A 27,820-nucleotide genomic window follows, 5' to 3' on the forward strand; every position below is an offset into this window, starting at 1 on the left:
ATAATCCTTAAAGTGTCAAATTTAACGTCAAAAACCCAGAAAGGTAAATTAGGGTGCCTCATGTCTCTCTGATGAAATGCACATTAAAAAAGTCCATTTTGTATAATAAATTATTGAGGGGGGGGGGGAGAAGAAAAACATCTGATCATTCTTCTACGGAATTTTGCAATTAAATCAAATGCGTGAAATTCCTTGCACCAGTTTGTTAGCACTTAAAATGTAAAATGCAAAAAAAAAAAAAAAAACCAAAACAGTTAGCTCATTTGTAGTGAGATAAAATGCATTGGGAATCGATGCCCAGTCAGTTCTGAGAATAAATAGGGTTAATAAGATAAGCTAATTAATTAGAATTAAGTTAATTGTACAAACCGGCTGCACCCGAATGACTGGATATTAGCAATAAGTGTTTTGCAGAAATTTCTGTCATACTTGACATACATGACTAAAAATTAAGCGCAACAAGTAAGCTACCATAATTAGTGCGTTCGATCATCCCAAGATAACTTATCCGAGAAGCGCGATTATTTATCATGAGGATTTCACGAGCCGTAAATGCCGTCGGACGTTAGTAGGATTATTACTTGAATCGAATCTGGACTAGTTATTGGATAAGTTACACCTGATGATCGGATAAGTTAAGCCTGGAAAATGCTTGATTACTGAGGATAAGTGATTTCATAAGTAAACAAAAAGTTTAATCTTTTCAAAAATAGAAAAAATTTGCGAAATTATATACAAAGAAAAAAATGTGAACTAATTGTAAGATGTGGCATGCCTTCAGGGGTTTGTAAATAAGATATGTTTATAGTGGAGTACACGTGATTAATGTTGTTATTCGCCTATAGCGTATCAGTTGACAAGTTGCTGGATAAGTATTTGTACGGATTACACCCAAGGAACTTAGAACAACAAGTTAGATCAGCGATGCTCAAACGCACTAAATATTGTGCTCCTTAAATTTATTTGACAGAAAATCTTATTTAGATAAGTGCTGTTGCAAGTTTCTTATGGAATAAAAAAAAAAGCAGACTAAGTATTTAAATGTAAAGCCATGCTTACATCCAAGATTTTTGTTTGAGGAGTAGGGTTCATCAAAAAAGGTTTTAGTGGGAGGAGAGGGGCTGCTAAAAGAATGAAGAAGAAGGGCTAACCTCCCGTGGACTTTTTCTAAAGGCCTCAGAGGACAGTTTTTACCTGTATTTTCAAGATCAATGAATGAGTTGGAGAATTGTACCTATATTTTAAGAGCAATTTACATGTTGGAGAAATATTCTGAAAGATTAAAACCCGGTACATTCTCTCCCTTGATACGGTCAAGTATACAGCCATTCTCGCAAAAGGCAAAGTACCCATGTTTGCACTATATAAAAATAGCAGCGTTAAGAGGTCAGTAGTCTAATTAGGTTAAAACAAGCAAGCGAATCAAGAATAGTGCTGATTCTTCATTGAATTGTAGAGATGTGGGGGTGGACCTGGTTAAATAAACGAAGTCTTGTCAAATTTAGTATTATAAACGTATGTGCGGCTCGGAGAAAGCAACGCAGCTCGTAAAAAGAGGATTTTGGCTTATTTTTATTGTGCAATAACAGATGATAAAATTTTGGCAATAAAATATGGTAAAAGGATATTATTTTAGTCCAAACCACAGCTTAGATACCAATACAGTTATGAAAACTCTTATCTTGCCCATGAGAAGCTTTTGGCACAGAACTCTGAACTTGACGCCTCCTCCAAGCCCGCGCTCCGACGCGTAGATCGTACTACAACGCCATAGGAGGGAACGCAATTTGGTTTAGCAATAGTCCAATTGCTCCGACTTTTAGATTCAGACTGCCAGTTTCCTGTCTCCAGCCGCTAGCATCGCTACCGCGCATTGTGTCCCTAAAATACATCGAGCTTTCATAACTGTATTGGTATCTAAGCTGTGGTCCTAACGTAGGTTAGACAGAGCTGTGTATTAAGAATCGCTAAAACCGAATAAGAAACAGTTGTGGCTGTCCGAGAAAAAAAAGCAGAGGCGTTTTTTTTAGCGTATATAAAAGCGTATATAAAAGCGTATATAAAAGCAGCGTATAAAAACGCCCTAAAATAAGAGGCGTTTTTCCTGTATATGGAATAATGGTTAAGGATTTACAGATAAAATAGATGTTTTTTAAGGATTAATTAAAAAACCTTTTTTGACAAACAAGTTTTTCAAAGAAAAGTAGAGCCCCATTAAGCCAATAATGAGCAGAAATAAGGTCAAGTAATATTCCGTGAGTAAAACTACCACAAATCATATCTATAAATAAATGGAACTCAAAACGAACGGAAATTACAATAAATAGGCGAGTCAAACTCAAAATGAGCAAAATTGACACGAGTAGGGCTGATAACCCCCATGCCTTCTCAAGACCAGAAAATAATTTTCACTTTACTGAAAGGAAACAAACAAATGACCGTGGATTGTCAGTTTAATTTACTTATACTGATGTTTATTCCTTAAAGTTTTAATATTTTATTTTGTATAAGTAAAAAAAGTGAAAACATTTAAAGTGTTTTTTTTTTCAGTAAAGTGCCAATTATTTTCTGGCCTTGGGAAGGCGTAAGGGTTTTGAGCCTTACTCATGTTAATTTCTGCTCGTTTTGAGTTTGACTCGGGTCAAACTCTGTTCAATCTTTTTGATTGCAATCTCTGTTCGTTTTGGGATTCATTTATTTATTGATGCTGATTTGTGGAAGTTTTATGCTTGATAGATTATTTGATTCTACTTTCACTCATTTTTTGTTTAATGGAGCTCTTTACTTTTCTTTGAAAAACTTATTTTTTGAAAAAAACATTTTTAATCAATTTCTGTTCGTTTTATGTTGGCATAACCTTTTTCAGGGATAAAAAAATAATAGTTTAAATCTTTTCGGGTTTTTCTTTTAAGAATTAATAGTTTGGCCTTGTATTCGTATGGTAGTGATAGGTCGTATGAAAACAAAAGGAATGTAAAGAAAGTGGAGAAAGCATTAAAATATGAACTAAGGAGATGTGAAGTGGAGGCGATGGATAAAATTGCTGAGGATCTGGAAGATGCGGCAGAAAGATGGGTGGAACATTTTGAGAATGTGCTAAACCGAGATACAGTTGCAGGAAAAGATATAGATGAAAATGGAAAAATTTGAGATACCTTGGATGTGAAGGAAGATTTGTTTAGTGAGGAACAATTAGCGACAGTACTAAAAGGATTAAAAAATAATAAGGCCCCAGGTGCTGATAGTATGATTAATGAGTTTCTTAAATATGGTGGCTCTGAGGTTAGGAATAAGCTACTGAAGATTATGAACATGATTTTTGAAAAAGGGGAAGTACCCAATGATTTTAGGAAAACCTTAATTAAACCACTGTATAAGAAAGGTGACAAGAGTGAGTGTCGTAATTATCGAGGCATTAGTATGGTCTCTGTAGGTAGCAAATTACTGAGTAATATGATACTTTTTAGACTGAGACATGCTGTAGACAAAGTTTTAAGGGAAGAACAATGCGGTTTTAGAAAAGGTAGAGGATGTGTCGACCATGTTTTCACTCTTAGGTTAATAATTGAGAAGTCCCTTCGTTGTCAAACACCTTTGGTCCTCAGTTTTATCGATTATGAGCAAGCTTTCGATTCTGTTGATAGAACAGCGTTAACAAAGGTCTTATCATTATATGGTATACCTGAAAAATACATTAAAGTGATTTGCGCTATGTACGAGAATAATACTGCTGCGGTTAAGGTAGGAAATGAGGTTAGCAACTGGTTTTGTATTAAATCAGGAGTTAAGCAGGATTGTGTTCTATCCCTCTTTATATGAATCATTTTGATGGACTACGTCTTAAGGAGCACAGGAAAGGCAATTGGAGACCATGGAATCAAATGATCAAATTACTAATCAAATTAGTAAAGATGGTGGGAGCAGTGAAGATGTTAAAAGTAGAATAGCTAAGGCTCAGGGTGTTTTTTCACAGTTAAAAAAAGTTTGGAAGAATAGAAAGATAAGTCTACAAACCAAGATTAGAATATTGGAAGCTACAGTGATGACAGTGGTCAAATATGGCTCTGAAGCATGGGCACTCCGAAAAGCAGATGATAATTTACTAGATGTTTTCCAGAGAAATTGCCTACGGATTGTTCTGGGTACCCGGCTGACTGACCGTATTTCAAACAGTAGGTTGTACGAAAAGTGTGGTTCAATCCCGCTTTCTGGGGCTATAATGAAAGAAAGGTTGAGATGGCTAGGCCACGTTCTACGGATGAAGGATGACAGATTACCGAAGATTGTCCTTTTTGGCCAACCGTCTGGGGCTACACGGAAAGCAGGTCGTCCTTGTCTGGGTTGGGAGGATGTCATAAATAAGGATTTAAAGGAAATGGGAACTTCCTGGGAGGGTGTAAAGAGGGAGGCTTTAAATAGATTAGGTTGGAGGAGGAGCGTGCGTAGCTGTGTTGGCCTCAGGCGGCTTGGTGCTGCAGTGAGTTATTAGTAGTAGTAGTAGTTAGTAGTAGAGAAACTTTTTGAACCAATTTTTTACAACATACACCCCTTTGAAATTCTTGACACAAAAAGCAGTGTTTAATTTAGTTTTATACCTCCTCTATTTGACCTGAGAAACAAAACTTAATGTCATTCGCCAAAAGTTCTAGCCTGGGTGCACTTGATACACGCCTGGATACACCGGATACACTTTTGATTTTTTAAAATTTTAAGAGCAGATATAGTAATAGAAGTAGCCCCGAAAGTTTGAACATAATACTCTCAGTCGTTCTTGGAATGTTGCTAAGATGTCTTATTGGCAACTAGCATACACAGGGTACGTTTTTATTTGATCTTAAAACAACATTATTTTCTAAGCATAATGGATAAATTGTATAACTGTGGGGGATTGACCTACGCAATAGCCGTAGAGACATACTGACAAGACCGTTCAGCTGTGCTGAACAAAATGGCTGTCTTAAAATTTTGATTGTAAGTGTTAGGAAAATTATGAGCTAAAGAGGAGGGCTGAATGCCCTTCAATCACTTTTGACTCTTAAAAAGGGTACTAAAACTTCGAATTTCCAATCAAATGAGCCTCCTCCGAAGTTTATACGACCACGCTTTCTATAAAAACCTTATATGGCACTAGGGCATAACTTAAAACCCTTGTCCTTCGGGCTGTAGGGGGGGGGGGAATGTCATACTCAAAAATAAAATTTCCAGACCTATCAACTACGTTGAGCAAAATGGCTATCTCAAAATTTTGATCGGATTTGTTTGGGGAAACGATGGTCATGGGGTTCTATTTGCCCTCCAATCACTTTCGGCTATTAAAACGGGCCCTTTTTGAAGTTTTTACGACAACTCCTTCTATACGAAGTGCCCTGGTCTAAAACCAAAAAAATAATAATACATTGTGCCAACATTGTTTTTAACTTAGCAAGTGCTATTGCGCTGCCTATGATGTAATGAACTTGTGAAGTTAAGGGGATATTGTTCAATAGTTGAAGTGATTTACTCTTAAAGGTTTTGTTATGTGTGTCCTTATGAAAATTAAATAAAAAAAACAAGTTTTTTCAACTGAAAGTAAGGAGTGACATCAAAACTTAAAACGCACAGAAATTACTTCGTATATGAAAGAGGCTGCTTCCTCATCAACGCCCCGCTCTTTACGCTAAAGTTTGACTCTTTCTCTCAATTATTCTTTCTAAAACAGTAAAAAACTTTAGCGTAAAGAGCGGGGCGTTGATGAGGAAGCAGCCTCTTTCATATACGAAGTAATTTCTGTGCGTTTTAAGTTTTGATGTCACTCCTTACTTTCAGTTGAAAAAACTTGTTTTTTTTTATTTAATTTCTGAACGTTTTTGAATCAATGCATGTTTTGATTTTGGCTCTCCGCAGAGGAATGATCAAAACGAAATTTGCATATATTTTTTTGGCTCAATGGCTTTCTCATAATTTTGATCGAATGATTTTGAGAAAAAAAGAGCGGGGGACGAAGCCTAGTTGCCCCCCGATTTTTTGGTTAATTAAAAAGGCAACTAGAACTTTTAATTTTTTACGAATCTTTTTATTGGTAAAAGATTTACGTAACTTATAAATTAGCTTACGTAAAGAACTTTTGCATTCTCATGTTTTTATTACATATATGAGGGGATTCGCCCCATCGTCAGTACCTCGCTCTTTACACTAAAGCTTAAATTTTATCCCAATTCATTAAGAATGACCCCCTGAATCACAAAAGCCGTAGAATAAGTAGTTGAAATTACCGAAAATACTTTAGCGTAAAGAGCGAGGTATTAGAAGGAGCTGAGCCCCTCATATGGGTAATAATTTCTGTTTGTTTTAAGTTTTATTGCTGTTCCTTACTTCCAGCTGAAAAAGCTTTTTCACTTTTATTTTTTAATTGTTTTTTTTTTTTAATAATGCTAGTAAATCCTGCTCTCCCTTCATGGAAATTTTCTTCTCCCATTACAAATTCTCGAAGGAAAGTTCCCCCAGCATATCCCCCTCTTCTCAACCCCTCCCCCAAACCAAAAAAATCCTCCTGAAAACGCCTGTATACTTCCCAATAACCATTACTATATGTAAGCACAGGTCAAAGTTTGTAACTTGTTGCCCCTCCCACGGGGACTGTGGGGGAGTAAGTCGTCCCCAAAGACATAGTTATAAGGTTTTTCGACTACGCTGAATAAAATGGCTATCTCAGAATTTTGATCCGTTGACTTTGGGAAAATAATTAGCGTGGGAGGGGGCCTAGGTGCCCTCCAATTTTTTTGGTCACTTAAAAAGGGCACTAGAACTTTTCATTTCCGTTAGAATGAGCCCTCTTGCAACATTCTAGGACAACTGGGTCGATACGATCACCCCTGGGAAAAAAAACAAACAAAAAAACAAATAAACACGCATCCGTGATCTGCCTTCTGGCAAAAAATGCAAAATTCCACATTTTTGTAGATAGGAGCTCGAAACTTCTACAGTAGGGTTCTCTGATACGCTGAATCTGATGGTGTGATTTTCGTTAAGATTCTATGACTTTTAGGGGGCGTTTCCCCCTATTTTCTAAAATAACGCAAATTTTCTCAGGCTCGTAACTTTTGATGGGTAAGACTAAACTTGATGAAACTTATATATTTAAAACCAGCATTAAAATGCGATTCTTTTGATGTAGCTATTGGTATCAAAATTCCATTTTTTAGAGTTTTGGTTACTATTGAGCCGGGTCGCTCCTTACTACAGTTCGTTACCACGAACTGTTTGATATTTCAAAACGTAATTTAATTATTCATGCCATGAAGGAGTTTTCTCAATGGGATCATCCAAGTACTCTAAAAAATTTTGTATGTGGCTTCAAAAACGTGCTTTTTGTAATTCGTTATTCCCTATGAAAATGGTCTATTTCTCTTTAGGTTTCTGTTATGTACCATTATAAATAGCACTTACTAATTCAATCACAGTAAAATTATTAATACCGGATGTGAACTATGACTTTTTAAGTTTTGGGAGGAGTTTATGTTCCCTTTACCTTTTTTGTTTTATTGAATGTAAAAGTTCAACGTATTCCAGTGTGTTGACGTGTTGGGAGCCAAACGAGGAGTTTGTAAAGATGCTGAAGTTGGAGGTCAGGAGTCCTTGCAGTTTTACACAATGTCTGCTGTTAATGGTATCAACTTCATCCGGTTTCGCAGAGATTTAACTTCACGTAAGATGTTTCTTAATTTAGCTTTCTTAATTTTTAATTAAGCTTTATTACTCAAATTAATTAATTAATCAAATGAATATTTTACTAATTAGTCAACGTCAATTATCCTTTAATTTCTTTTATATTGCGACAGCCTCCATCTTGATGCATTTTCAGTTTCAAAACTGGAACTCGTTTGAGCTGCAACTAATTGCTAGATAATCTTTTCTTAATACAAATACTCTGTTTTCGATTTTGTCCAATTATTACTGTTTTTTCCCTTTCTAGTTCTTTAAGTCCGGTTAAGCTTATTTGATTATGATCAATTTAAGGGGCTTGTCCTTGATGCGCACAGAAATTTTAATAATTGGCAAACCTGCAAAAGTTTTCCTGCGGGCGTGAGGAGGCGATGTTTAAATAAAGAGAAAACAATGATGAAAAGGTTTCCTTAAAACTGTTAATGTGTTGAAAAATAATTGACGAATGCAGTGGGGATAATTCACGAAAATATAGGGGTGGCTATGGGGGGAAGGATTTTTTGAATGACGCAAAACTCTGTAATTTTGCTGTGGCGATAGTTCACAAAAATGTTTGAGGGGGGGGGAGAGGTATTCTTATTAAGATACAAAAAAATATATGTTTCTAACTCTAGGGGGCGTAAAGGGTTTTTCGATTTTAAAAAGTAGAATCAAAATGTATTTTTCAAATTCTCAAGGTGGCATTTGCCCCCTCGCCCATTAGCCATTCCTCCAGCCCCTCCCCCTACCGCTTGCTGCCCCAATACCTTTTATATATATTATTTTTTCTTCTTTTTTCTTGGCTCAGTTTTATTTTTACCAAAATTATCAAGATATTGTATAAATAACTATCTGAGTACATTTATACAATTTAATATCTACATAATTTATGCTAATCCCAAAGCCGTACCGAAACATCTTTTGATCTAAATATCATTTCGTCTTTTAAAAAGAATTAATAAAAAAAAATTCCGAAAAAGAAGTTTTTTCAAAGGAAAGTAAAGGCCATATTAAAATTTAGATCAATAGAAAAAAACCAATAATAATTCAAACTCAAAACGACCAAAAATTACAAACAAGGAACCCAAAACGAACAGAAATTAAATAAACAATCACAGCAAACAAACATACAACAGGTACCAACATGAGTGAATAAGTAAATCTTAAAATGAGTAAAACCGAAATTGAATATTCAAATCAAGCTTAAAACGAACAAAAACCAGTACAAACAAGACTTTGGCAACTGCTTCCTTCTCTAACTGTGAAAGTTTAAACCCTACTGGTACTTTACATGTCATTGGTACTTAACTGGAAACGAATTATATTACAAATATTTTGGCTATTTACACGTTAAGCGACATCTGTACGTTCTATGTCGATTACTTGTCTACGGAGGCTGACGAAGTAGGAACTTTCAATATCCTTAATATCCTTAGCACATTGTTGGTTTATCAGCACCAATGAAAATACTCAAAAAAAGAACTAAGATAGAGAAAATGTAAAAGAGCTATTACGTTATGTCATTAAGCTAATGACAATACGCAAAGGCAACATGTTTTCGCTGATGAAGAATTAGTAATTGCCGCGTCTCCTGGCAATTTACAAATTGCCAGATCGAAATAACAATTCGTTCCATAAGTTGCAAGGTAGCTCCTCCCAAACAAATAAAGATCTTCCAATCTGGTTTATCGCTAAAAAGACCCAGATTTAATTCATTAAATGGAGAGCAATATGCAGATAATCCTTTCGTCAAAAGTAAAATTTTCTTCCAGGTCGACATCAAGGCGGCTAGGTTCCAAGTGTCATCAGCATACAGGTTTTTTGTGTGGGCTAAGTCCAAATCTAATACAAATAAGTAGTGAGTTTGGCAGCGACTTCCATTAAAAGCAGATGGAGACAAGATTACACCAATCTTAGATCGTTCGTAACCGAGTACCTCTTGTACATAGAAATGTCAAACCCACAGAAGAAAGAGGTTTTAGACACCAATCTTAGATCGTTCGTAACCGAGTACCTCTTGTACATAGAAATGTCAAACTCTGTTGTCGATAAATGATTACCCACAGAAGAAAGAGGTTTTAGACACCAATCTTAGATCGTTCGTAACCGAGTACCTCTTGTACATAGAAATGTCAAACTCTGTTGTCGATAAATGATTACCCACAGAAGAAAGAGGTTTTAGAATAAACTTTATTTATTAACGAAACATCTACAATGGGTTTCTCTAATTGTTTTGTAGTTTGAGAGGGAGCAAGATACCTTAAAGGGTGTATTGTAACTCCAAACATTCCAGCTCTCATTGAGCCATCAGATACATAATTTATTCTAAGGGAGAGACGAGAAGAGGAAGGAGGTAGAAATTGATGTAAGATCCCCAGGACTGTAACCAGGATTATGCTGGGGGTTATCCGGGGGGCACCCCAACATGAGCAGAGCTGATTCCTAATAGAAGGGGGACTGCCCCTTCCTCAACCAAACTCCCATCTCGTTGTCGCAGAAATTTCGGAGTGTGCTCATTAGATCAGAAATTTAGAGTGCAAGTCCTTGTTTTGAAAGTTGAAAGTGATGTGAGGCCAATCAGCCGTGGGGGAGTATATACCAGGGGTATTTTCCGAGGGAAGCTTTTCCGCGGGGGAGGGGGTATTTTCCGAGGGGATAAACGTCGGCCACCGCCTTTCTTATGTATTATATTTTGCTTATTTTTTAAATTTGTATGTTGGTCATTTTATGCATGACACATTTCGTTTTTGAATAGTTTTTTAGTTTGTTTATTCTTTCAGTCTTTTTTTTATTTTATTTTATTTTTTTTTCTACTAGACATAAGAAGTGAATTCAGCTCTATTAGATGATTCTTTCTTTGGAATAAGTCCTGCCTTATTTCTAATTTCCTCTTAAGTTTTTTTTTATGGTTAATGCACTTACCTTACCATACTTCCTTAATACACTGCCAGTACTTGAAAAGCATGCCCAGTTAGCCATGAAACTTTCTTCTAAAAATGTTCAAAAATATTGGGGGTGGTTGTCCTAACAAGTACTTCCACTAACCCTGAATTATTTGTTTTTTTTTTCTTTGTAAGAAAATCCTCCCAAATTTCTCCGCCAAAAAAAAAATCCCACAAATCTACCCGTAAGTTAACGTTACCGAATTTTATTCATGTTTACGTTCGGGTATTAATGAACGCTTTTTTTCGGATTTTTTTTGGGAAATTCAGGGAATCCTTGGAAAATTCGGGAATAGTAGAACCACTAATCTTAACTAGCGATCCATTAACCATATCTTATTACAGCTGATGATGGTGACCAAACTATTAATACTGATGGGTCGACTTACATAATTTGGTCTATGGGTCGCTTGGACGATAAAAGAAGACCAACTTTTCATCGAATTTGGCAAAGAGGCGATAGAGCGATTGAGTTCGGTAGACAGGGAAAGAAAAACTGTGATAATTTCGTTGTAGTTCCTGAAGAAACGCCGTGAGTACATTTTTGTAAGAATGTATTTTTTAGCTCTTCCTGCTGGCAAGGATCGGAAAAATTAATTTCTCTTAAATTTCACATCACTCTCCAAATTTCTCATTACTCTTTGGAACAATCAACAAAAATTTATTACTTTGGGCCCTAGAAATATCCGGATAGCCATTACCCTCTGAAATTTAGGTAGTATTGGCAGGGACTTATCCTGGATTTTTTAGGGTGGGGGGTGGGTGGGGTATAAAAGGATTTTTGTGGGGGGAGTTACAAAAAAACTTAGGAAACATCCAAATTTTCCTAATATTCATTTTTTTTACGTTTTTACGAGTCGGGCTAACATTTCGGGTGAGGGGGTCAGTCCCCTAATCCCCTCCCCCTGGATACGGCCTAGAGTTTTGGGTATTTGAAATTTGAGTACTAGGTATTTTAATTTGGCAGATGTTTATACCATTGTTTATGCGATTTTTAGTTTGATGGATGAAAAATTTAAAAAACTTGTGTAAGTGATGAAAACAGATTTTAAAATAAATCTTTATCAGAGTTACACATTTAAACAATCTTAGACTTGATATGTTAAGGAGTTTTGTCCATAGTGCTTGTTGCATAATTTTAGCTATTTTTGATGCCCTGAATTTCACCATTCTTAATTGGTTGTTACAACCTATTCATTTAACTTATTAAGTGACTTAATTTTACCTGTTAGGTCATGCTTGTAGACAGATAAACTTGCATAAGGGGGGGGGGTACGGTCCCAGGTCCTAAGATTTCCGAGATTTTTATTAATTTGGCGATATTTTGACATAATCTGCCTCTTATTAAGTTTTTCAAATTTGAACCAAGATATATTACGAAGCGTAAAAGAAATGAATTTTTTTTAGAATAATCTTCTAAAATTTTACATCTTAAGTGTATGCTTTCCTGTTCCAAGTATTCTATTTTCCTATACAAAAGTAGTTGATTGCGCACTATTAATTTTTCATTGTTCGGGCTGATAACGCTCTAAGCTTCAAGATAAAGCTCTAAGCTTCATCAAGTCCTAATTTTCGTTAATAAACTCATTAAGTCATAAACAGAAAATTCCCTTTTTAAGTTTAGTAACAATAAATTCATCAAGCGGTAAAGGTAATAATTCTGCCAAGTTTACTATTACAAGTGTTTACTAACGAAGGTGGAATAATGCTTAATCCTGTGTCCTTAGATTCCCAATTTTTTAATTTTTTCAGAATAAGCTTTGACATTCATTTTTTGCATAACACTAGCTATGTATATACGACACTAGACCCTTGAATTCCAAACCGGCGGTGCTGATCTCCGTCTCAAGGCCCTTCAGCCAGGAAGTGCCATGAAGGGATGGGGGCCAGCCATCCTGTGCGTTAAGACACTCTTCCTGTTTACCTTCCCCAGATTACTCCAGGTACCATTTAGAGCTGGGTCAACTCTGGCTGAGCTTGCATAGTCACGCAACTGACCCCCGTCCCAAACCGAATAACTGGCCACACCAGGAATCAAACCCTCGCCCTTTGGACAAAGGATTCTAAATTCAGCGCGCCATCCACTTGGCCAGGACAAGTTCAATATGCATACCTCAAGGTTGAAAAGAGGGATGGGAGCAGGGCTTTTGCCCTCGAAGACCAGAATTATAAAAAAAGAGCCCAATTGGGTAATGTTAAAAAAATCAAATTTTGTGGAGCGGCGTTATTTCACGAAAACGAACGGGAGGAGGGACAAAATTTATTTATCAAAATCTAAAGGGGCATTTTGTTCTTTTGTTGTCCATGAAAATACCAAAAAAGCTGTTTTAGAATAAGAATTCCAAAAAATATATTTTCAAAATCTTGGGGGTGATCCCCCCCTCGGATCGGAGCGCCTGTGTTTGTGGTAAGAATATATTTTTCAAGTTTTCTCTGGATATGTTTTTGCAGGCTCACCCCCACTGGAAACATTTTGCAGGGAAACATTTTACACCCTAGTTGATTCTTAGTAAATTGACTTTGTATGTGTATTTGATGTAGTTTTTTTCTGCCCACCTTCAAGTTGTAATGGAACACTTTAGTCATTAATTCTCCTATGTCGACAAACGTCTAAAATTTTATTTCTGTAATGAGTGCGCACACACAGTAGAATTTGGATTGCTTCTTCAATGAGTTACTGTTTCTGATTCTATGTAGCATGCTGGTAGAAGTTTTGGTATGTAACTTCCAGGTGTGGAAAGAAAGACAAAATCACTAAATATCCATTTTTCTTCACGTAGGAAACCGTGGAACATACCGCCTATATTTGATCCCTCGAAAAGGGTATTTGTCGCAAGAATAGGCCCAAGTGGGCAAAGAAGAGGATATTCAGGACTCACAGGATTGCCCTCATCTAGCCTTGCCTGGTAGGTCTTTATTCCTATTTTTTCGAAGGAAATGGCCGCAATTCCAATTGTGCGTCTTTTACTTACTCACAAATTGCATCAGATTCTCTATATCATAAAGAGTGGAAGCTCTTGCACGATTTCAGGTCAAACAAAATGTAGCATGCCTATCCCTCTGCCATATCCCCCTATCCCTATCTTTTGAAAGATAGTGCCAGACACTTATGAGTGGCTTAAATAAATGAAAAAAAAATCATTGAAATCACAACCCGAAATTTTCTGGTAGCTGAAAGCCTATCTTTCAGCTAAGTAGTTACATTGGTAGGCCCATGGGCCCAAATTATAGTTTCAGTCATACCTTGTACAGCTTTAGTCTTCAACTTACATCTCTAAAAACGTAGTAGTAAACTGCTTTATTCGTTTTCTTTGGCTACTGTAAAGATATCGTAAAGCGCTCACTCGAATTTGATTTTTTTTTCTTGTTTCGGTAGTTTTTTTGAAGTAAATGCAAATAATAACATTTTGTCATTAATACAAAGGTAGTCTATAAAACTAGAATCTATTATCCCTTTCCCCGCTCTCTCAAGGTGAAATCGGATTTATTCCCTCCATGAATAATTTTTCCTTTAATTTATAGTTGCCTGAGGCTATCACAAGTGATTGAATGAACTGCAAAGAGATTATCCACAAATGCCTATTTTGTAGTTATAGATTCATGTCCATTTTCTTGCATAACGGTGCCAAATGGTATTTAGGTCCAGACGGTGTCTCTAAAAGAGCGAAATTTAAGACAAATATATTCTCGGGCGTTTCAATATTCTCTGAAATCCCTCCTGGATAGTATTAATAAGGCCCCAGAATTATACATAGAACCATTGTTGTTTTATGTAAACGTGGTTAGTTCGAATGATTTGGATTTTCTTATTTTGAATAATTTGATAGTCTTGGTAGTAAATAAATAAATTACCTTAAGAATTTAAAGTATTTTAAATTTAAAATGTAAGGATAAAGAAACATGAAAATTAATATTTGATTTAGTTTGTTTTTTCTTTAAAGAGGTAATTATGAAAAAGTGAAACTTGGAGAAAAATAAAAGCCATTGTGTGTTTACTTACCTACTGTACCTACTGTTTATGAATTTGTCTATTTAGCAAATTTTTTTAGCGCTTTTTCTTTTTAGATTTATCGTATCTTTCTTTTCCTGAATAATTCAGCTAAATTTTTTTCTATTCCCTCAATATACGTCGTCTTATACCAAATGATACCCATATGTTTTTCTTTTAATTGATTAAATTTGGTTACTGTGAATGAATTGTTACCTTAAATATCAGACAGATATTTTATTTAGTTCTTCCTAAAAGTAAAAAATTGAACAAACAATTTGGGAATATGAATGACTTTAAAAACAAATAGAAATCCTGATTGTGGCCTTATATCTAATCGGTATAGTTAGATTTGTCTTTCTTTTGAATGAAATGATAAACTTTTCCTCTTATGAATTTCCTTTCGTTTTTGTTTAAACATTCTTCTGAAGGAATCAAGACTAGTAGTCCAGTCAGCCACTCTTACAAATTCTGAAAGTCATTCTAGTTTTCACCATGGGCGCCGGCAGGGGGGCGGGCAATAGGGTCATGGCCCCCCTAGAAATTTGGGACTATAAAGCAATTGTAAGGAAACCAAAAGAAAGAGAGCTGTTGCCCCATTGTTGACTGTCTGCCAATAGATTTTGACCCTTAATAAGGAAAATGTAAGGTCTACTTTGTGACTGAGTGACCGCTTTCCAATTTTCCACAAACGTTTTCACTTCATGATTTGGTTGTGGTAACACACACACACACACAAAAAAAAAAATCAAATTCTTCATAGAAATAAATGGTAAGTACATAACGGTCCTTGTCAATGACAAAGTATAAGGGCCTAGCTGTTGATAACATTAAATCAAAGAATCAGCTTTTTATGGTGATTCTAAATATTTATTTGTTTATTTGTAAATAGCGACGAAGACCACATTGCCTTTCCATAACAAAAAAACACATCGTAGAAACAATAGGGAAATTTTTTCAAGACTGGATTTTGTTGTCATAGTCTGTCGTATCCATGACAACAAGTGAATTGCTTTTGTCTGCTTTGTTTATTATAATAGACGGGTCTTTGTGGAGATTAGATAAATTTTTATGTCGTACAAATTTTTTGGTGTGAAAGTGGTAGGACACTTAAACCTTTTTTTGGCTGGTATGAAGGGTATTTATGAGACAAGACCTAACTTCATCGGGGTTAGAAACAGATGGGTAGTGTTTATGCAAAGCGGACTCTAGAAAGGAAACTATATCTGCTACGGAACTTGTTTCGGTAGAAAAGAGAATTTTGGACCTTTTTCCAGTGTTTCGATTTCCTGGAGTTAAAACGTTCTAGAAGAGAGGTTAACAATAGCGGGTCAAGGAGTGAATCTTGGAGAATATATACGGTTTCTCTTTGAAGATTCATCACTCAGGCTTTCCAATTTTTTATTAAGTCGTTCCTTTGACTAGCGAAAATCATGGCTAAACAAATTCCTTTCTAATCTAACAACTTGAGAAAAATCAATAGCGGACAAGTTTTCAAACAATTTTTTTTTTCAAAATATTTTCTTTCTAAAGAAATAATATGTCTTTTTTGTTTTTTTTTTCTTAATAATATGGACAACAACAGGTGGTTCGGGAATCAATTGAAATTAGTCTCAAAATAAATAATAATATTTCTTTAAATAGGTACTTAAGGGAATATTCACTAAATTCTTTACACTCAATTTTAGTTAAAAATGATCTAACGAAATATTTTACTAAACCAATTTGCAACAGTATTGAACCCGTTACAAAAAGGCCTTTAAGGCAAGCTGCCAAAAAAAAAAAAAAACAAGATTAGCTTTGGAAGCTTGTATTTAATTATTTTGTTTTATTTCGTTTGAGAGAATTTATCATCTCACCTCATTTTATTTATCAATCGTGTTTGAACGTCATTGAAGTAAGGATGCCAAGGCTCTTTAAAAATTTTTTTTAAACTATTTTTCGTTTTAAAGTTTGCATTTTAATGTAAGTTTATATATATATATATATATATATATATATATATATATATATATATATATATATATGGTATATATATATATATATAATATATATATATATATATATATATATATATATAAAAATAAGTTGTCTGTCTGTGGATCTGTGGATCAGGTGACGTCATGTTTCTGTGTCGGCTGACGTCATGAAATTAGTTGTCGTCATTTTTGCTTTGACGGTGACGTCATTAACGGTATTTAAGACATGGCAACAGCCGAGGAAGCTGCTCAAAGAGTTTATGCCAAAAAACTTGCTGCTGATAGAGAAAGTAAGAAAAGAAAGCGTTCCGAGGAATCACAAGAACAGCAAGAAAACAGGCTTGCGGCTAAAGAACGCAAAACCGCGCAGTTAGATGAAAATCCACCTGGACAGCGAGAGTCAAAACATATCAAAACTGAAAATGATAGCGATGATGATTGGGTTTGGGATTTTGACTTGGATAAGGTCATCAATGCCTACCAGATTTAAGTTAAAAAAACAAAGGTTCGTCGATATGTACTTCATTGTGACGCTGAAAAATAAAGAAGAAAAAGAAAACTGAAAAAAGAAAAAAGGTAAAAAACTAAAAAAAAACTAAAAAGAAAAAACACTCAAAGAGAAATTACAGACCGGGACACAAATGACGACCGAGACAGAGGGAATATAAGTGACAACCGGGAACCTCAAAGAGAAATTACAGACTGGGACACCCGGACACAAATCACGACCGGGACACAGGGAATATAAATGACGACCGGGACACAGGGACACAACTGCAACGGGGACGCCGGGGGCACAGGCGGGATATATAAATGACGACCGGGACACAGGGATTGTTCGAATAGAAATTACAGACCGGGACACCGGGACACAAATGACGACCGGGACACAGGGAATATAAATGACGACCGGGACACTCAAAGAGAAATTACAAACTGGGGCACCGGGACACAAATGACGACCGGGACACAGGGAATATAAATGACGACCGGGACACAGGGACACATCATTAGAATAATGAGGTATAGATCTGAATACGGATTGTTTTTCCCATGGACAATTATATGTTGCATGTTCAAGAGTCAGTAAACCTGACAATCTATTTATATGCACAGACAATGGGACAGCGAAGAATGTTGTATATTCGCATGTTTTACGTAGTTAAAAACATATATTTATATCTATCTCTATTCACAGGTGGGACACAGGGACACAACTACAATGGCGCGTAACTAATATGGCGCGTAACGACTTACGCGCGCGGGGGGGCTTGGGGGGCGCGAAGCGCCCCACCAACTAGGTGTTGGGGTGGCGCGAAGCGCCACCCCAACAGCTATATATATATATATATATATATATATATATATATATATATATATATATATATATATATATATATATATGGTCTTGTGCTGAAGACAGCCCTAGACATAGGGCCGAAATATTCACTGAATTTAATTCCACTGTCTGGAGAAAATCTCCCTGTGGTTTCTAAGTTGTGTTTGTTTATTTATTAGTAATTAGTGCAGTTATTAGTACACAAAAAAGTTGGTATAATTATAAAAATTTCCGTAATTATAGAAGTAAGGGTCAATTTTGGTAAAAATATGTCGTCAACTTTGTTTGCTTAGTAAGAGTACTCATGAGCTTATGTAAGAAGCCACTGTAATCAGAAATGTTTCTCCTGAACAAAATACTGGGAATTTCTGTATTTTTCCCGTTTAACGGATACGTTTTTTGTGTTTGTTTTTTTTGGGAGTGATTGTATTTATCTAGTTGTCTCTTTGAAAAAGATTTAATTTTTTACAGTCATGAAGTATAAAGGTGTCAAATACATTCATTTCTGGCATTTAAAATTAAATTAGATATAGTGAATTAAATTTTTTTTATTTGATTTTCTTAATCTTAGTTTTAATGTTTTATTTTGAACAAACTACTTTGATAATGCGTTACTTTTTATAAACACTGAGTTTAAAGGCATTAAATATTTTTGGTGTTGGATAACCAAGTTAAAAACTGTCGATATTGTTGAAAAATATCCGTCCGACCCTTCAGCATTGCTCAACGGAACTGAATGCTGGGAGTTATATCTTAGTTTTTGTAAGTAGGCTATCGTTTTGTGTATTTTTGTAATTACTTTCTTTTATAATTTTTATATACTTTTGCTTTAATTACATACTTTTGCGATTGACTTTAGAAAATGCTTGTCTCTAAGCTTCCTTAAATAAAAAAAAAACAAGTTTTTTTCAACTGTAAGTGAGAAGCAACATTAAAACTTAAAACGGACCGAAATTATTTCATGTATAAAAGCGGTTGCCCCCCTCCTCATCACCTCGCTCTTCACACTACAGTTTTTCGGCGCTTAAAAAAAGCTATTTATTGTTCTAATTAAACGACCCTTCTGTAGTTGTGTTTCAGGAGTTTTTTTTAGGATTGGGAGACAATTTAAACTTTAGCGTTAAGAGTGAGGTGTTGAGGAGGGGTAACCCTCCACATATACTTAATAATTTCTGTTCCTTTTAAGTTTTAATGTTGCTCCTTGCTTTCAATTGAAAAAAAATCGTTTAATTTCTGATCGTTTTTTAAATTACGCCAGGGCTCCTGGCTTCACCTTCACAGAAAAATCCCCCTCCACACAGAAATATCCTCTAGACAATTCAATCCTCGTGAAAATTTACCCCGGACAATTACCGTTAACACATCTGCGCTTAAAATTCAATTGGTAGAGAGAACACGAGACATATAAAGAAATTTCGTATAAGAATTCTGGCCAATTCACCCAGTATAAAATTCTCCCTTAAAAGTTCACCCCCTGGAAATTTCCCTCTCCGGGGAAACTTCTCTCTGTGCAAAATCCTCCGAGCAGAAAATTTGTCCTCCCCTCCCACCAAAAAAATGTATACATTTTCCCCAGGGGGTCATTTTATCTCCAAAGACATAGTTTTCGGGCCTCTCAACTATGCTGAACAAAAAAAACTATCTCAAAATTTTGGTCGGACGATTTTGGGAGAAAGTGGCATGGGAGGGGGCCTAGTTGCCCCAATTTTGGTCACTTAAAAAGGGCACTTTTTTTCTGTTAGAATAAGCCCTCTCCCAACGTTCTCGGCCAACTGGGTCGGTACGGTTACCAGTGAAAAAAAAACTAATAGAAATGCATTCATAATCTTTCTTTTTGCAAAAATTACAAAATTCCACATTTTTGCAGATATGAGCTTGAAAACTCTACAGTTAGATTCTCTGATACACTGAACCTGATGATGTGATTTTCATTAAAATTCTTTGACTTCAAGGGGTATTTCCCGCTGTTTTTTTTTTAAATCAGACAAATTTTCTCAGGCTCGTAGCTTTTGACGGGTAAGACTAAACTTAATGAAACTTATATATATATATGGAATCAGTATAATAAACCAATACTTGTGATATATCTATTGTTATCAATATTCCGTTTTTTAGAGTTTCGGCTACTATTGAGCCGGGTCGCTCATTACTTGTAGTTCGTTACCATACATGAACTGTTTGATTACCTATCAAAATCCAAACAGAGATCATTAAAATATTGATCGTTTTTTCTGCGTTACCAAAAGTATTGTATTCATAGAACTGTACAGGCTCATGAAATGTAATCAAACAGATAGAAAAGGACTTTCAACTAAAGTAAGGAGCAAGTTTAGAACTTACAAATATAAAATTACTATATGTAAAGGGGATTGCCCCCTTCTCAACACCTTGCTCATCAAACAAAACTTTTTTACTGCTCTGAAAAATCTTTTTTATTCTATTGTAAATTTCCATAAAAACATTTGAAAAAAAGTCAAACTTCATAGTAAAGAGCTAAGGAGGAGACAGCCCCCTTCACATAAAGAATAATTTGTACAGCCCTACCTATACCTTTTGTAAACCCTACCTACCTACCTTTTGTAAACCCTACCTATATAGTGACTATAAGCTATTAACATCCAAGGCTTTTCGTCAAGTTTAGTGGTTCATCGAATCTCTAAATAACGTCAAATTCATAATATCAACAAATATGGTACAGGCAATCATTAACAAATAACCCAAAATGCCCCACTCAATCCGTTGTATCGCTAATTTGTATTTCTCTCTGGCCCTCAAACACTTCCAAAGAAAACAGTTGATTTACGCTATTCCAGACCTTAAATCAAAGATTGTTGTTTCGAAACTGTTCACCGCTCAAATTGTTTTTAATCAAATTTTTTCTACCCGTAACTTTCTGTCACTAGAAATTTCAGCTTTATTACACTCTCCAATAAGTAAGGTTGTTTACATTTTATCAGCTGACTCGACACTAAAACAAATCCTGCTGTTCTCGCATTTCTCTTCTCATTCATTAATTCCTCCGAATTATGAGTAAAATAATATTGGGGTTAGTGTTTCAAAAAATCATAGAAGTACTCAGGCTTCACCTTGTTTACCCCTTGAAAAAAAAAGAATATCTAACTGGTTGTCACAAAGTTTCCTATATATAATCACGTAATTCTACTATAGGTACGTTGACGGTTATATTGTTCCTGATCTTGTGCTGAAGCGAGGACTAATCTACCAGTTTGTCGTTGAGGGAGGAAGCGATCCACACTCTGCCACAAATTATCACCCATTGGTTATTACTAATGAACCAATTGGAGGCTACGAGACTTTGAGTGAATCTGAAAGGAAAAAGGTTCGAGTGTTGGCTGGTGTAGAATTTACTAGACGAGGAGTTCCAAGACCTCAAAAATGTGAGTATATTCTGAAAATTTCTATATAAGCGTTTTGAAGACTCTTATTGAGTGCTGAAGCTAATTATCTCTCTTTCTCTATCTCGCTGTATCTCCCATTCCTCCTCCCCCCCCTTCGGCAAAATGACTCATCAGAACATCTGAAATTTTTGTGCTAGATTTGCTAGATAAGTGGAATTTTTAGCAGTTTCAGCAATGAGTTTACGGCAAAGTAAGGTTATCTATGGCTTTCCCCAAAACTCCTACTTCCGGTCTTCGCTCGGCTTGACAGATTCTATAAAAATAAGTCTGAACTGTAAAAAAAGAAGAAGCCAAATCTGATTTGGAATTCTATTCAAGTCTTGAAATCCACTTTGCTAAAGCCGTATATTTTCTATCTTCTGCTGCTGTTTAAAATAATAATGTACATTAGGTTTCTCGGGTTTCAGTAAATTCAAATACCTAGTCCTTACGACTTTCCCTGCAAGAACATCACAGCGGCTAATAGTAACTTCTCGTAGTGAATTAGTGCATATGAAGTTTTTATTATACCTGCTTGTAGAACTAGATCGACCACCTGGTTGCCTTGTTGGTATTGTGAAAAATAAAACGCTGGTTCTGAGTAATGTGTAGATAGTAATTTTTTGCCTTTTGGATACCGTTCTGATTGTCACTCTCTACAGTAGGATAAGAAACGTACAATTTCTTTCTTAGCCTATAGCATTGGTTGCAGGAATTCGAGATTTGATGCTCATTATTATTTATAAAGATTTAAGCTGGCTGATTCTTCGAAGAGATTATTCTGACATTGCAAAAATTCCCAACAACGAACTTGCACGTTACTGGATTTCTTTCAAATTTTGCCGAAAAGTTCATCCACCATTCTCGTTCTAAAGCCAATAATGACCTCTGACATAATCAGACCTAGAGTTTGTGCCTGACAAATTTTGATGGATTAATTGTTCTGGTTCTTAAATCAATATTGGTTGTTGTATAGTTGTACCTAGTTGGTGCTTCACAAGTTCTGCTGGATAAATATGCTAACGAGATCGACCATCTTCCACTACCTGCCACAATTAATGTTACTGGCTTTCCGACAGCATGAAGAAAGTTTAAGGGGTGTTTCGAAAGGGACTGGAATAAAGTCGACTTGTGTGTCCACCAAGCAACTCCTGCATTTCTGCTGTCAGTAGTGAAAGGTTTCTATTATTTGCTTCAACTGAATGTATACTCTGCAAATTGCGATATGTGAATCTGTATTACCGTAGTCTTATTTGTTGTCTGATAGGTGCCAAGAAAGCTGCCATTCTACTTGAATAGTTTCGAATTGGTATCCGGAGTCCGCTTGGAATATTGATCTTGATCTTAAGAATATAAATGATATTAAAAGTGATAAATTAAAAAAATGGAGAATTCAGTAAACTAGTTTATTTTTTACAAAGAACATGTAAGGTGGTTATTCAAAATATTTAGTTTGTTAGACTGACGCAAAGTTAGACGCCTAATGCCTTAATTCTCCTTGTTTTCAGTACTCTGCTAATTCATCTCGCTATACTGTTTGCTAATAATATAAAAACCAGGGGTTAGGGGCGACTTTTTCTCTAACTGAGAGGAGGTGGCACGGATAGAGGTATTTTTTTTACACTGGAGGGTAAAAAGAAACCACCTATGTTTATTTTTTTTAATAATCAATTGAAAAGTTTTTATAACATACAAAACCACTAATGAATTTAAAATCTCCTTCATGTTTTAATCTTCAGCCTAAATGGCACCTCAGTCCTTACCACGTCCTATAATACATGTAAAAGATTGAAAACAAGCCTTATAGCTTTTTCACCCTCCAGCCTAAATCACACCTATATTCTCACCGCCTCCTTTAAAAGTTCCTACCAATTGAAACAATTTTCTTATGCTCTTCTACTCTGCAGCCTAAATAACGCCTCTGTCTTTATCTCCTCCTTCAAAAGCTCTGTTTAAGCTAAGAATCTTGAAACAAAAAAAAGTTTTGTTGAGAATATTTTGAACCGTTAAATTGAATCTATTTTTCAGCTGATTCATGTATAAAACCCTTAGACTGAATCTGGTTGTTTGTGTCTGAAACTGTATTATGTAGCTAGTCGCTTATGTCTGAAATCTTTGAACTGAATCTATTTCATAGCTAGATCTTTATTGCTGAAACCTTTACTAGAACCATTAAGCTGAATGTAAATCGTGGCTGGTTGTTTAGTCGCAAAATTGATAAACTGAATTTGTTTCAAAGCTTCTTGTTTGGAACCATTATTCAAATCATTAAGCTGACTATTTCATAGCTAGTTCTTTATGTCTGAAACCTTTACTAGAACCATTAAGCTGAATGTAAATCGTGGCTGGTTGTTTAGTCGCAAAATTGATAAACTGAATTTGTTTCAAAGCTTCTTGTTTGGAACCATTATTCAAATCATTAAGCTGACTATTTCGTAGCTAGTTCTTTATGTCTGAAACCTTTACTAGAACCATTAAGCTGAATGTAAATCGTGGCTGGTTGTTTAGTCGCAAAATTGATAAACTGAATTTGTTTCAAAGCTTCTTGTTTGGAACCATTATTCAAATCATTAAGCTGACTATTTCATAGCTAGATCTTTATGTCTGAAACCTTTACTAGAACCATTAAGCTGAATGTAAATCGTGGCTGGTTGTTTAGTCGCAAAATTGATAAACTGAATTTGTTTCAAAGCTTCTTGTTTGGAACCATTATTCAAATCATTAAGCTGACTATTTCATAGCTAGTTCTTTATGTCTGAAACCTTTACTAGAACCATTAAGCTGAATGTAAATCGTGGCTGGTTGTTTAGTCGCAAAACTGATAAACTGAATTTGTTTCATAGCTTCTTGTTTGGAACCATTATTCAAATCATTAAGCTGACTATTTCGTAGCTAGTTCTTTATGTCTGAAACCTTTACTAGAACCATTAAGCTGAATGTAAATCGTGGCTGGTTGTTTAGTCGCAAAATTGATAAACTGAATTTGTTTCAAAGCTTCTTGTTTGGAACCATTATTCAAATCATTAAGCTGACTATTTCGTAGCTAGTTCTTTATGTCTGAAACCTTTACTAGAACCATTAAGCTGAATGTAAATCGTGGCTGGTTGTTTAGTCGCAAAATTGATAAACTGAATTTGTTTCAAAGCTTCTTGTTTGGAACCATTATTCAAATCATTAAGCTGACTATTTCATAGCTAGATCTTTATTGCTGAAACCTTTACTAGAACCATTAAGCTGAATGTAAATCGTGGCTGGTTGTTTAGTCGCAAAATTGATAAACTGAATTTGTTTCAAAGCTTCTTGTTTGGAACCATTATTCAAATCATTAAGCTGACTATTTCATAGCTAGTTCTTTATGTCTGAAACCTTTACTAGAACCATTAAGCTGAATGTAAATCGTGGCTGGTTGTTTAGTCGCAAAATTGATAAACTGAATTTGTTTCAAAGCTTCTTGTTTGGAACCATTATTCAAATCATTAAGCTGACTATTTCGTAGCTAGTTCTTTATGTCTGAAACCTTTACTAGAACCATTAAGCTGAATGTAAATCGTGGCTGGTTGTTTAGTCGCAAAATTGATAAACTGAATTTGTTTCAAAGCTTCTTGTTTGGAACCATTATTCAAATCATTAAGCTGACTATTTCGTAGCTAGTTCTTTATGTCTGAAACCTTTACTAGAACCATTAAGCTGAATATAAATCGTGGCTGGTTGTTTAGTCGCAAAATTGATAAACTGAATTTGTTTCATAGCTTCTTGTTTGGAACCATTATTCAAATCATTAAGCTGACTATTTCGTAGCTAGTTGTATATATCTAACGACGTTAAACTAAACCTGTTTCAAAGCTTCAACAGTCTAAACTGTTGAACTGTACCTTTTTTCATAGCCCGTTGTTCATGTCTGAAACCGCTGCTAAACAATTAAACTGAATTTATTTTGTAGCTGGTTGTTTGTGCCTGAAACCGCTAAGCTGACTCTATTTCTTAGCTGCTTGTTTGTGTCTGAAACCGTTGAACCAAGTTTATTTTTGAGCTGGTTGTTTTTGTCTGAAATCTATAAACTGAATCTAGTATGTAGCTAGTTCTTTATGTCAGAAACCGTTACTGAAACCATTAACCTGATCAGTTTCAATGCTGTCTGTTTGTCTGAAAATGTTCATGTCTCGTTTATGTCTATTAAACAGAATCTGTTTCCTAGCTGGCCGTTTGTGTCACTGGTATCATGATGGGACTGACCCAAGATTGGATGATGACCTGACCACATTTCAAAAATACCGCAACACATTGAGCTATAGCTGTGAGGAAGGGGACCAGGCTCGATTAGAAGCGGCACCGAATTCAAGTTGGCCGGATGTAGTTTATTACCACAGTTTTACCCACCCGTATATGGGTGGAAAAATAAAAGTTGTCGACTCCTATAAATCATTTACTAGTAACATGGGTGCGGTTATTTATCCCGGTTTTCTTGTATTCCTAACTATTCCTTTATGTTTGCTTAAATATGTTTGTTGTGTCTAATGTTACTTTTTTGATTTTTTTCACGACTCATTCTTCCACTTATTATTTCAGTAAATGTTAATTTTATATATTTAGGTGATTTGACTGTTGCTAAAGATACTTTAGGTTGTGAATTTATTCTCAGACTCTGTGTTACTTTTCAATGCACATCTTCTAAGACAGTGTTCGAAAACTCGTTTTTATGTGATAAATATCAATCAATATCACAGAATCTCGAATTGTCACATTTTTCCAATTTATTCTTTTTTTTCTTATCAGTTTATTCTTAATGTTATCATTCAACTTGATATGTTCGATCAATTATATAAATTAATATCAAATTACATATTATAAATAAAAATAATTAATAAATTAATTTCATATTAATATATTAATTACAATATAATATATTAATTATATAAAATATATACTAATTAATATATATTATAAATTAATATGATTTGTCAAATTAATAATTAATTTGATGAATTGTAGCCTTTTATTTTGGTTTGCTTCCTAAGATTGTAACTCAAATATTCACTTGGGGATTGGTTTGAGAAATTTTAGTCGTTTCTATTAATTTTTTTTTTTGCTGAAAATTTATTTCGCTTGATGTTCTACGTCATCCATTTTTGGCTGTTTTGATAAGGTATATCACTCGATTAACTTTTGAATTTCTTTTTTTAAGTAATAGAATCTCGAACAGTAAAACTTGTCCATTTCATTGTTTTCTTTTTTTTTTTATTGTTCTTAATTATAGGGCTCAAATCGATTTCCTCTTTAAGACTTTGTCAGAAGTATATACGTGGTAATTGTCTTGAGAAAAATTTTTATCTTTTCCTTTTGTTTTGTTCTTAAGTTACGTTTAAAAAAATAAATGTCTTAATTTTATGTCTCCATATTCTTAATTGATGTTTTTTTTTAGAATTTTTGTTCTTTTTTAATCTTTGGTTGGCTTTGTTTTTTATTCTAAGGATTGCTTTTTTGTGTAAGTTGGATTAAAAAGATTACTTGATTCAAGGGTTCAGTTGGCAACTGTTATATTATAAGAAATTTTTGACTTTGCAAAACCTTTTTGTTTAAATCATGGTAAAATAGTGTTGTTGTATTCTTTTAAAGCCAAAAAGAAGTAGAAATTGGCTGTACTAATTTTAGTTTCTCATTCTATGAATGAATGTCTTCTAAGACCACACCGGTTGAGATGGCAAATGGCGTGCAACCAAAAACGAAGAAACAAAAAAAAGTAAGAAAATGACAAAATCCAAGAAATGATAAAACCAAAACGAGGTCACAAAGTCAAATCGAGAAAATGACAAATTTTGTCAAACTGAAAATGACAAACTCTAAGACCACACCGGTTGAGACGGTGAATGACGTACAACCAAAAACGAAGAAACAAAAAAAGTAAAAAAATGACAAAATCAAAGAAATGATAAAACCAAAAAGAGGTCACAAAGTCAAATCGAGAAGATGACATATATCGAATGTTCTTCCATTTAACTGTAACTACCTTGAAGTGTGATCTAGGGCTTGGCAGTTACTCGTAATTCTGCTTGAAATACAAATACATGGTTCTTTGATGCTTTTCTATGAATGTATTTTCTTAAGATTTGTTTTTATTTTGCGTATTTATAACATGGTGTTAAGTGGATTTGCAAGTAGCTAATCTAACTATCATTAATTTTAACTATAAAACAAAATAAAACCAATTTTTGAATGCTGTTTTGCATATTCTTAGTATTTTAAAACTTTTTTTAAATATAGTATGACCGAACTGTATATGGCGTTTTGATAAGACTTCTCAAATGATTCTGTTATGAAACGGGTCATGTTTGTCTTACTTAAGTAATTAAAAAAGAAGTCGTCATTTTACCTCAATTGTCATTATATTGTCATCTTTTTTTATTGTCATTATCGATTCGGCATATTTTAATTATTTTTTGCTGGATCCTACCAACCTCCTCCTTTTAATTAATAGTTGGAGCATATCACTGAACGTT

At 34.8% G+C, this 27,820-nt stretch overlaps 1 protein-coding gene across 1 annotated transcript in view; it reads left to right on the forward strand.

Annotated features, from left to right (window-relative positions):
• Window positions 1–26,835, forward strand: part of LOC136025312 (protein Skeletor, isoforms B/C-like) — a 51,164-nt gene extending 24,329 nt beyond the window's left edge. Inside the window, exons 8-12 of the mRNA XM_065701216.1 lie at window positions 7,549–7,684; window positions 10,968–11,154; window positions 13,403–13,528; window positions 21,097–21,326; window positions 25,522–26,835. Of these exons, the coding sequence (XP_065557288.1) occupies window positions 7,549–7,684; window positions 10,968–11,154; window positions 13,403–13,528; window positions 21,097–21,326; window positions 25,522–25,841 (999 nt within the window). The 3' untranslated portion in view covers window positions 25,842–26,835. The remainder of the gene's footprint in view (window positions 1–7,548; window positions 7,685–10,967; window positions 11,155–13,402; window positions 13,529–21,096; window positions 21,327–25,521) is intronic.
• The last annotated feature ends 985 nt before the right edge of the window (window positions 26,836–27,820 follow it).

Source organism: Artemia franciscana, chromosome 3 (genome assembly GCF_032884065.1).
Source record: "Artemia franciscana chromosome 3, ASM3288406v1, whole genome shotgun sequence".
In the NCBI taxonomy this organism is placed as follows: domain Eukaryota; kingdom Metazoa; phylum Arthropoda; class Branchiopoda; order Anostraca; family Artemiidae; genus Artemia; species Artemia franciscana.